We start from the raw sequence: 12,153 nt of genomic DNA on the forward strand, positions 1-12,153 counted from the left end.
CGACATTTTTAATGGAATTGACAATATGAAAGAAAGAAAGTGTTTGAATTGTGTGGATTCGGGAAAAGATTTTTTTTTTTTTTTTTAAATTGAATTTCAGATATTGGAGGAAATGGAAAGTAGGAACGAACCGGTGGAGTCGCCGAGGCCGAAATCGTGGCGGATGACCCAACCTTTACTGGTGCCCAACAAAATGACGTCGTTGCCGGCGGCCATGCAAGTTATAACTCCGCGTCCCTTCGCGGCGTATCTTTCTAGAAGGTCCACCGTGAATACCTGTCTTCCTGCCGGATCCATCTTTCAATTCAATTCTCACCCGTGTTGCTTAAGTCTAAGTGTACTCCAGTTGATTATCCAAAAAACAAAAAAAAAGTGTACTCCAAATTTTGATTCACCGGAGATCAATTATCAATCAACTATCAAAGAAAGGAAATGCCAACGGCCAACGGGAGAAAACCCAAGAAAAAAACAACGTCGTCGTTTCGTTTTGTGAAATTATTCAATAGTACTGACCTGGCACTGCTAGCCAATAGAAATAGGGAGTCATTTTTTTTTATTTTAAAGACCTCTTTCAATTGATGGGACAAAATTTAAAAAGAAACCTTTCAAACTTATTATATATCTTTTTATTATTATATGTGAATTTTAATTATTGAATTATATATTCTTCTTTAAGTTCCTAAAAGAAAAAAATTATATGTTCTTAACATACATGTTAACTTTTGTTTAAATCAGATGTTATTTACTATTTGATCGACAAACTTATTTTTTATGCATAATTTTAAACCATAAAAACTTAAAATTGAAATATTTTGATTGATGATATAGTTATTAATTTTTTATCTTCTTAAAATTTTACAATCATAAAGGATATAATAAGAATATGCAACCCAACAGTTAGATTTTCAAAATTAACATTCGTTAGCAAAAATATATGAGGAGCTTGAAAGGTTTCTTTCCAAACTAAACATTTTCCTTCTTTTTTTTTTTTCTTGAGAAAGAACGCTATAATGTTATTTAAGAAAAAACCAAATCAGCTTGAATTACAGCAAAAATGTGTGGAGAAACATCCTCCATTCACACCGTATACTCACTAACATGTCTAACAATGTTATAGGCAGCACAATTATCCTATCTCTTAACATGACTATAGCTCACATCAACAAACTGACTTGCTAGCATCTTTGCTTCCTCTACCAAGTTTCCAAAATCAGCGTGTGAAGAATCAACACCCAACAAGGCATTGATGGTTATCTTGGAGTCCCCTTCTAGGATAATAGATGCAAGACCATTTTCACTAGCAAACCCTAGAGCTTTTATTGCTACAATGACTTCAACTGCAATAACCGAATATGGCAGTGAGAATTTCTCGGCCATGGAATCTACCACCATACCTTTATCATCCCAAATCATGACACTGACCCCTGCTGAATTAACATATCTAAAAACAGCCTCATCAAAGTTCACTTTAAGCTTAGGCTAGGGAGGAGGTTTCCAAATGATCCATTTGTGAATCTCGAGTGGACAAATCAAGAGGTTTTGGTGGAATGGAATTGACATGGGCAGCTTGGACAATCTGAACCTCAAGAATGACTTACTAAATTAGGAAGACTTTGGTACTAGTTCGCAAAGAATTCCACAGTAAACCATGCCATCCAAGTTGTGGTAGCAAAGAACGCCAAATCTAAACCTTCCACAATGATGTACTCAATCAAGTCCATGAAGTTCAAAAAGGTTGTGGTAAAGCGGAAACTCTAGCAGTGATCTTGAGCCCACACTGGTGACAGGAAAGGACACGACTAAAGCACATGTACGGTATCTTCTGAGGCGCTTTGACAGTGATCACAACAGTCATTTGGAATTACCTTTCGCCATTTAAGATTAATCTTGGTCGGGAAAGAATCTTTAACAACTCTCTACAGAAAGTTTTGGATCTTAGGTTGCACTACTAAGCCCCACACCTTTTTCCATAAAAGCATCATTACTAGGTTGATATGAATGGTCATCGAAACTTTGTGATTTATAAAGGAATTGGTACCCTAACTTAACAAAATATATACATGTTGGAGTAAAGGGATATAAAAGCTTGTTGTCAACTGGATTGGAGCTTAAGGGAATTGATTCAATCAAGGCAATGTCTCTTGAGAGGAAAAGAGTTTGTGAAAGAGAAGAATTCCAATTTTTTGTGGCTAGATTGATAACGGCCTCCACTTGTGCATCTTCAAACTTAGTGACAATTAGGGAAGTAATGAAGGGCAGGAACTCCAAAGGCAACCAAGGATTAGACCATATCCGAATGGCTGACCCAGTTCCAACTCTCCATCACATCCCTTCTTTAAGCACCTCTCTACCTATTAAAATGCTTCTCCATGCATACAAACCCACCTGAGACTCAACTACCTCCATGATGGAACAATGGGGAAAGAACTTGGACTTGAAAACTCTATAGAAGAGAGAGTTCGTATTTTGAAGTAACCTCCAAGCTTGTTTGGATAAAAGAGCGTCATTGAATAATGCTAGGTCCTTGAAGCCCATTCCACCCTCACTTTTGGTTTGAAAAGCGCCGCCCATCTAACCCAATGAATCTTCCTTCGATCTCCCTTTTGTCCCACCAAAATTTTCAAATGAGCCCCTCGATCTTATTGCACAGACCAATAGGAAACTTGAAGTAATTCATGGTATAGGTGGGTATAGTTTAGGTCACAACAGATCAAGCAGAATTCCAGAAAGTCTACATACCTCTCGAGTTTTCCACATTGCCAGAATAAGTGCCCATTGCTTTCAGCTTCCATCCCACAGGCCTCACATGTTGGACTAAGACTTTCCAATGGCCGAGGTTAGCTTTGGTTGGAAGTATATTACGACTTGCACGCCATGCAAAACTTTTGATTTTATTTGGAACATTAAGACCCCAAAGAGACTTCCAGAATGCTCCACGATTTCGTCCATTTAAAGTTATAGGGATTGGACTGTTTGTGGAGGATAAAGCAACCTTGTGGGCAATATCATGAATTGGCCTTTAGGGGTATAATCCCAGACTAAGCAATCCACTAATAGGTAGGATCGTGGTGGCATCATTGGGGGAGAAAACTTGTTTAATCAAGTATGTGTGCCAACTTTTATTCAAAGGGTTTGTCTTTTTAATTTGCCACAATACTATCAAGAGATTTCCAAGACGTGGAATAATAGTGGACATCGCTTCCTTCTTGAAAAAAGGAAAAGGAAAAGAAAAAAAAAATTCTAATACCACCTACATGTTGCATAAATAAGAACTCTAATAGCGAAATTTAAACTAATTAATTAAAACTATTACTGTATTTTTTACAATTCAAGTGATTAAAGCATTCACATCAAGCTAGTCAAACTAGCTTCTTGTTAAAACTCTAGCTACAAACTAATAAAAAGTTCATGCATTAGTCACAACAAAGTTAACAAACTACCCAAAAAAAAAAAAAAATTAACAATTAACATTTAGCATTACTCTTAACACTGCCTCGCCAAAACTAGCTAGACGCAATTCCTTGCTACTACTAAGTACTAATAAAAATGTTTTTTTATTCTTTTTTTTTCCCCTCTCAGTGTGACTCTATTTTCTTTATCTCTTTTAGAGCATCTCCAATAGGCTCTCTAAAGCCATTTTTGGAGAGCAAACCCACAAAAAAACACCCTCCAATATCCTCTCTAACTTTATTTATTAATTTATTTTTAGAGTTGCAACAGGAGCTTTCTTCACCTGGAGAGCGCTGTAGCAATTACTGTAGCAACTATAAACATTTTTCACTCATAAAATAATCACCGGTAAAATAAATAATGATTCTTTCTCTTACATCCCTTTTCTCTTTCACTCTTCACTCTCTCTTTCTTTATCTCAATGGTTACAAAGTAAAACATACCACAATCAGAACAAAAACACAAAACACACTCGAAAAGATTTGAAACCAAAAAAAAAAAAAAAAAAAACACACATACACACACACAATCTTTCTCATAAACCTAATGAAATCAGAACAATAAAAGCAAAAAATTGCATTTTATTGGAGGTAAGGAGGAGGACAAGCGATTATGAAGAAAGTGGTGTGTACGTATGTGGTGGAAAATTGGGTTAATGTAATTAGAAAAATTTTATGATTAGATATATATATATATATATATATATATTGTGGGGATAAGAGCCCAAATTTGTATATTGGGCCTTGGGCCTTATCCGAAGACGTGGATATGTTCGAGGAGGAATAAATGATTGGGAGAGGCCCCAAAGTTGAGAATCACGTAAGTAAAGAATGGAGGAATATAGTTTGAGGAGTAGCTCCTTCTCGGATACGATGAATATCAGTCAAGCATGCATTTGGATAATTTAGGTGACCTTCCAAGGAGTTCCAACGATTAGGATGAACCTTAAGCACGTACAAATGTGATATGAACACAGAAATATCTATAAAAAAAAGTTGCTACCACCGCATTAAATGCATTGCAGCAACTTTCTTGACCGCATTTATGTGGAGAAGACCCTTGAACAATGCAGTCTCAACTACCACTATTCACAGAGAGCCAAAGAAGATGTTTGATGGGACATGCACTCAAGTGAAAACTTAAATAGTTAACAAGTGTACGATCAAGATGGCCTGAAATGAACTATATAATGTAAAAGACCTCCCATAAGAGGGGGACAGAAAAAAGAAAAGAGAAAGAGAGAGAAAAGGAATTACTGTAGCACTAAGAACTGTATCAACCTTCAAAACTATTGGATTAATTCATAATCTATCTTCTCGAACAATCATTTTATTGATGTTTACGTATGTCTCATGCTTGTTCATCTTTGAAATCCTTATTAACTGTTGTCCAATCCACCAAAAGCCCAGCTCTTTCACCCAGTCTCTACAAATTCATTGTACTGGGCTCATTGGACTCATATCCTATATCTCTTGGGCTTGGGTTACAAATTGTGACCCTACAATTGGCATCATTTGTGGGAAGAGCTTGAGAAATAGTGAAAGCAACGATTAACGATGGCAAAACTGAGTCCACAACCAGTAGAAGCAGAATCAAGGGTGTCCCAACGTGGCGATCCTTTTCTTAACCTTGAACGAAGAGGTGATCGTGAAGGAAGTGTGCACACCACACACACTGACCTAAGTCAGCCTCTAGGTGGAAGTCATATTTCCCATGCAAAGAACAACAAGAACATGCAACTGGAAATTGATCAATTAAAAAGGGAGTTACGCCATGCAAAGAAGAAGCGGGCTTCTTCGAACTCTGACGATTATTCAGATGACGAAGAGGACGTTAATTATAGGCGGAGGTCTCGAACCCCACCCAGTGAATCATTTTCCTATGAAGAAGAGCATCATCGTGAGTAGTGGTTTCGAAGCCCATCACATAGAGGCGTAGGAAATGATGCTATAAGCAAGGCCCTGAACCAAATCTTCAGGTCACCTTTCACTCTTAAGATTGAAGAAGCAAGACTTCCTCGTCGTTTTCATCATCCAATGTTCACCATCTATAATGGTCGAATAGACCCTGTGGAGTACGTGAGCCATTTCAACTAGAGGATGGTTGTCCATTCCAAGGATGAAGCTTTGATGTGTAAGGTGTTCCCTCCAGTTTAAGATCAGTTGCAATGAGGTGGTTTGACAGCCTGAGAGCAGATTCTATAAGTTCCTTCAAGGAGCTCACTCAAGCATTTGGTTCCCGTTTTGTCACATGTCGCAGAGTTCCTCGGCCGTTGACTTCCCTACTATTCTTGAGCATGCAAGAGGGTGAGACTCTGAAAATGCATTCAGATAGGTATTGGGAGATGTTTAACGAGATAGATGGTGATTTTGATGAAGTGGCCATCAGTACTTTTAAACTCGGCCTCCCCGCCGATCACAATTTGAGGAAATCTCTGACTAGAAAACCCGTCACCAGTGTGCGTCAACTGATAGACAGGATTGATCAGTATAAAAGGGTTAAAGAGGATCAGCAACAGGGGAAGTGGAAGGATAAGGTTATCCCTCAGGAGAGGAGGGATTTTAGGTTGGATCGATACAGTAACAATAGACCACGGAGAGATTTTATTAGACAATCAAGGTCGGTGAATTTTCAAGTAGTCAACATCATGTTCCGAGAGCCAGTGCATCAAGTTTTGGAAAAAATTAAGAATGAGCCGTTCTTCAAACTATCAAATAAAATGATAGGAAACCCTGAAAGACGCAACCATAACCTCTATTGCCAATACCATCAGGATCATGGGCATACCACAGAGGATTGTAGAAGTCTGTGGGACCACTTGGACCAGCTTGTCTGCGAAGGCAAGTTAAAACAGTTTTGGCATCACTCTAGTGGTCAGGGGAGCCAGGCAAACTTGGAATCTTAGAGAGATGATTCTTCAAGACCCCCTTTAGGAACAATAAATATCATTTTTGCTGCACCAAGAAGAACAGGATCCTACCCGTCCAGGCTAATGTCCATAGCTTGTCTATCCGTAGGAGACACTAATCAAGATTTGAAAAGGGCTAGAATGAAAATTTCACCAGTCTTGGGCTTCTCGGATGAAGATAAAATCGAAACCATCCAACCCTACGATAATGCTTTGGTAATCACCTTCAGAATTAGAGGGTATGACGTGAAGAGGGTGATGGTGGACTAAGGCAGTGGGGTTGAGATAATGTACCACAACCTATATAAGGGGCTAACTTAAAACCCGAGGACTTAACGCCCTACAGTTCCCTTCTAGTAAGTTTCGACGGGAAAGTTGTTGTCCCAAGGGCTTAAATTCGACTACTTGTTCAAACTGGTCCAAAAGTAGTAAAGGTAGATTTCATCGTTGTAGACGCATATTCACCCTATACAGCAATCGTGGCCAGACCCTGGCTTCATACACTAGGAGTTGTTTCTTCTACTCTCCACCAGAAGGTTAAATATCCGTCCGAAGGCCAGGTTAAGGAGATTTTGGGAGATCAATTTGTGGCTAGACAATGTTTAGTGGCTGCCATCTAACATAAGCCAGAGGCTGAGTCCTCGGCCCATGTTGGAGAGGATTTATAGCAATTAAAATCTCCGGCGTGGCCCATAGATGATTCAGTCGAGGGGGCGAAATGCGAAGATTTGGTTAAGTTGGTTATTGACGATGATCTTGAGAAGTTCTTTCAAGTTGGTTCTCAATTACCCATTCAAGAAAGAGAGATGCTATTAGAATTTCTTAAGGAAAATGTAAATGTGTTTGCCTAGAATGCTTATGAAGCCCAAGAGTGGATCTAAAATTCATCTGTCACTGCTTGAATGTCAATCCATTGGTCACCCCTAAGAAACAGCCTCCTTGGTGCCCATCCAAGGAGCACGCTGATGTAATATTAAAGGAAGTAACGAAACTCAAGCTCTATTAAATAAGTTTTTACCCTGAATAGTTAACGAATACTGTGGTAGTGAAAAAGAAGAGTGGGAAGTGGCAAGTGTGTGTAGACTTTACAGACTTGAATAAGGCTTGCCCTAAAGATCCATTCCCTATGTCTAAAATAGACTAGCTAATGGATGCAACTGTAAGCCATTCACGGATGAGCTTCCTGGATGCCTTTCAAATTTATCACCAAATACCTTTAGTCTTGGATGATTGGGAGAAGATTACTTTTGTCACCCCAATTGGGAACTATCATTACAAAGTAATGTCATTTGGTTTGAAAAATGTGAGATCTATCTACCAAAGAATGATGACAAGAATGTTTGAGACACAGTTGGGTAAGAATATTGAATTCTATATAGATGACATGATGGTGAAAAGTAAGGTAGTTTCTAAGCATGTGGGAGACCTTGGAAACATTTTTGAAGTTCTTAGAAAGTACAAGTTGCACCTAAATGCTTCTAAGTGCTCGTTTGGCATAGGATCAGACAAATTCTTAGGTTATATGGTAACTCACAGGGGGATTGAGGTCAATCCCGACCAGATAAAGGCTATTAACAGTTTGCAACCACCTCGGAATCCTAAAGAAGTACAGAAATTGACCAGAATAGCCGTTACTTTGAACCGATTTATCTCTCGATTAGTAGATAGATGCAAACCTTTTTTCTTGTTGATCAACAAGTGAAAGGGGTTCGAGTGGACTGAAGTATATGCTTTAACTTTCCAGCAGCTGAAAGATTATCTAGTTCGGCCACCAATCATGTCTAGTCTTGAGCCGAATGAGGTCCTATTTGCCTACATTGTTGTGGCCCCTTATGCTGTAAGTTTGGTATTGATACGAGTTGATCGTGGTGTATAACGGCTAGTTTATTATGTGAGTAAGTCACTACATGAGGCCGAGGTTCGTTATCTACCGCTGGAGAAAGCCATCTTAGCAGTAGTGCATGGTACACGGAAGTTGCCCCATTATTTCCAAGCACATATAGTTGTTGTCCTCACCTTGCTTCCGCTTAAAGCCATACTCTGAAGTGCCGATTACATAGGGAGGATAGCTAAATGGGGTACGGTTTTAGGAGCTTTCAACATCTAGTACATGCCTCGTACCTCCATTAAGGGCCAAGTCCTCACAGATCTGGTGGCCGAGTTCGCTGAACCCCCATTAGAAGAATTGGTACCAACACAAGACATGGATGAAAAATAGGTTGGCATGATCGCCCAATAAGGCCCCTTATCCTGGAAGGTGTATGTTGACGGTGCAGTAAATCAGAAAGGGTTTAGAGTGGGGATAATGCTAGTATCCCTTGAGAAAATAATCATTGAAAAGTCATTGAGGCTGGACTTTTCGGTTACAAATAATGAGGCCGAATATGAAACTCTACTTATGGGAATGACTATGATTCAAAAAATGGGTGAAAAGGCAGTGGAAATGTTTTCGAACTCAAGGTTAGTCGTCGGCCAAGTAAAAGGAGAATTCGAAGCGAAAGATGAAAGAATGCAGGGATATTTGAGTCAAGTTAGATGCCTGTAATCAGAGTTCGAATCTTTTAACTTATTGCACATCTCCAGAAGTGGAAACACATATGCTGACTTCCTAACCACACTTGCGACCTCTTTGGCACAGAATCTGCCTCGGGTTTTCCTCGTAAAGGATTTGTACAAACCCGCAGAGATGAAAAAAGAGACAGTCTAAGTTCACCAAGTCAGAGCAGGGCCCAGCTGGATGGACCCTATTGTTCTCTTCCTGAAAGAAGACATTCTGCCTGAAGAAAAGTCAGAGGCTGACAAGGTACGGAGAAAGGCCACTCGATTCTAGTTGTCCGAAAACCAGAAATTATATAATCGTTCTTTTTCAGGACCATATTTGTTATATGTACATTTTAAGACAACTGAATTACTCCTTGAGAAGCTACATGAAGAAATTTGTGGAAGCCATACTAGAGGTAGATCCCTAGCACATAGAGCCATCACCCAAGGCTATTGGTAGCCAAATATGCAAAGAGAGGCCCAAGAATATGTGAAAAAATGTGATCAGTGCCAACAGTTCGCACCAAACATACACCAACCAGGAGGGATCCTTAATCCATTATCCAGCCCTTGGCCATTCGCTTAGTGGGGCTTAAACATTGTAGGTCTGTTCCCTAAGGCGGTAGGAAACAAGAGATACCTACTGGTTGGCACGGACTATTTCACCAAATGGGTCGAAACTGAACCTCTGAAAAACATTAGAGACGTAGACGCTAAGAGATTTGTCTGGAGAAACATCATCACTTGGTTTGGGATTCCTTATACCCTCACCTCGGACAATGGCCTTTAGTTTGAAAGCAAAGCATTCAAAAATTATTGCTGTGAATTGGGAATTACGAACAGATATTCTACCCCATGCTTATCTCTAGGGAATGGACAAGCTGAGGCTGTTAACAAGATCATAGTGAATGGATTAAAGAAAATGTTAGATGATGCGAAGGGCAAATAGGTGGAAAAACTGCCACATGTTCTCTGGACATATTAAACCACTCCTTGCAGATTTACTGGGGAGACCCCCTTCTCAATGACTTATGAGGCTGAAGTTGTCATTCCTTTAGAAACTAGTTTCCCAACATTAAGAATCAGTTCATTCAGTCCGAGCACAAATAATGAACTACTGGAGAAGAATTTGGATTTGATTGAAGAGAGAAGGGAAAATGCAATGGTCCAATTGGCATATTATCAACATAAGTTCAAACAAGGTTATAATGCCAATGTGAAGTTAAGACCTTTAACACCTGGTGATCTGGTGTTAAGGAAAGTTGTGGGGCACTGCAAAGAACCCAGCTTGGGGAAAGTTAAAACCCAATTGGGAAGGATCATACCGTATTACCTTAGGGGCTGGCATCAGAGTATATTTTCTAAAAGATTTAGATAATCATGTAGTACCACGCCCATGGAATGTAAACAACATTAAAAGGTATTATTATTAGCGAGCTTTTCCTCTTGGCTCTTAACAGAGGAGGACCTTTTGCCTCATTGGTCCTTGACCATCTTTTGTTGTTTGTTTTCCTTTGAAGGGCCCACTTCGCTTTCTTCAAGGACTTCATTTGGCCTCTTCTTCTTCAGCTCAGGGATTGGCTTCAGTCCAAAGTCAGCATGAAGTTGAGGAGGGGGAGAAGGAAGGTTCGCTGAGGGTTTAGACTTATTGGCTTCTTTCGGGGTGGATACTTTATTCCTCCCCTTCATAAGCTCCCTTAAACTCTTGTCGTCTGCTTTTGAGGCTATGTCTTCCTCTTCTTCGTCTAAAGTGTCTTCCAAGTAAGTGATCACAAGAGCAGGGGCGTGAACACTAAATGTCTATCTGGTTCTTCCTCAGCCTCCAATATTAAAATCGCTTGAACTCCCTATGCTTCCTCTTCTCCGAATTGAAATTTATCAATTTCTTCTTTGAGCGAGGAACTAGAAGAGGCAACCTCTTCTTTAGCTGCCGTTGCTCTGATGGGAGCTTGTTGAATCAGTGGGACGACCAGAGGAACACCCTGTGGGACTGGGTGAGCTACAAGGGGAAGGTCGTATGGAGCCAAAAAATTTGGCCAAGCCACGTCGATCCGATTTATCCACTGGTCACTCGCTCTTGTAGCATAGTTGACCACTTGAAATTTGTCTGAAAGAGGCTTGAAATCCAAAATTAGATGGACAACTTGAAGTTGCCCATCTTCACTTACAAAAATTTGGGATCTCAGCAGATAATTAAGGGTTGCTACGTTAGTAAAGCTAAGACGAGGAGCTACATGCCTTCTATCTGTTGATACCAAGAAAGAACTAAGCGTAGTTAGAAACTTAAAATCCATTGTTTAAAAAAGAAGAAGAAAAAACTAGCAATAAAACAACAAGATAAAAAGAAGTAAAACAAGGCCAAGGACAAAGAGCCTAAATCTATTATTAGGGAACCTAAATCTAAAATATCCCACTTGGCTCTCTTGGTTGGGTTGGGCAATGAAGACCGTCATGCCACGCTCTTGAAGCAATCAGGTAGTCGTCTTTCATCCCCTTATTAGATTTAGGGAGACAGAAAATGAGTTTGACAATATCGAATCGGGATTTAAGGTAAAATCTCATCCCTTTTTGTTTGTGACACTCGTACATATGAACCACATTGTGCCAAGTGAGCCCCAAGCCTAAATGTTGGTTCAAAGTGTCGATATTGCCTAGAATCCTAAAAAGATTGGGTGCACACTAGTGAGGACAGATCCTATGGTTACAAAGATATTCTATTGTAATATCACTCATAAGGAGAGTTATTCCCCCTTCTATGAAAGCTATCATAGGGATTATGACTTCTCCCACTTCTTGGTCAGTTGCTATTCCTTCCGGGGAACAATACCGCAGGACGACCTCCTGTGGTATGTGATACTCTCTCTTAAAAATCTCTATCTTCGTAGGGCTATCCACTAAATACTTAAATCTATCCATTTCGGATAAGTAAAGAGGAAAAACACTGGAAATGACAACTGGTGGAAATGAGACGTTGAAGGCCGAGGAGGTTGGTTAAGGAGAAAAAGAAGGGTTCAAAGGAATCAAAACTTACACAGAATAAAATGAGCAGTGATCCTTGAAATCTTTAGAAGAACTCTCAAAGATCTCTAAAAAAGTAGGAGTTCGATAGTTCAACAGGTCTTGTGAGCTTGAATGCTTAAGTTCGCTAGAGAGTTTAAGAGATTGTAAAATAAGGGAAAAATGACTTCCTGCAAGACTTTATATAGTGGGCAAATAATGGGTGGGAGTTATCTTGCCCAAATCCTAAAGAGAAA

General features: G+C 39.6%; 1 protein-coding gene across 1 annotated transcript; it reads left to right on the forward strand.

Annotated features, from left to right (window-relative positions):
- The first annotated feature begins 5,617 nt into the window (after nucleotides 1-5,617).
- Nucleotides 5,618-6,355, forward strand: LOC136068414 (uncharacterized). Its single transcript, XM_065775538.1, has one exon. It carries the CDS (start codon nucleotides 5,618-5,620, stop codon nucleotides 6,353-6,355), a length of 738 nt encoding a protein of 245 aa, XP_065631610.1.
- The last annotated feature ends 5,798 nt before the right edge of the window (nucleotides 6,356-12,153 follow it).

This window comes from Quercus suber, unplaced genomic scaffold (genome assembly GCF_002906115.3).
Source record: "Quercus suber isolate HL8 unplaced genomic scaffold, Cork oak 2.0 scaffold_114, whole genome shotgun sequence".
Lineage (NCBI taxonomy): Eukaryota > Viridiplantae > Streptophyta > Magnoliopsida > Fagales > Fagaceae > Quercus > Quercus suber.

Coding starts and splice junctions, on each gene's coding strand:
- LOC136068414 (XM_065775538.1), top strand. CDS start 5,618: ATGAGGTGGTTTGACAGCCTGAGAGCAGATTCTATAAGTTCCTTCAAG.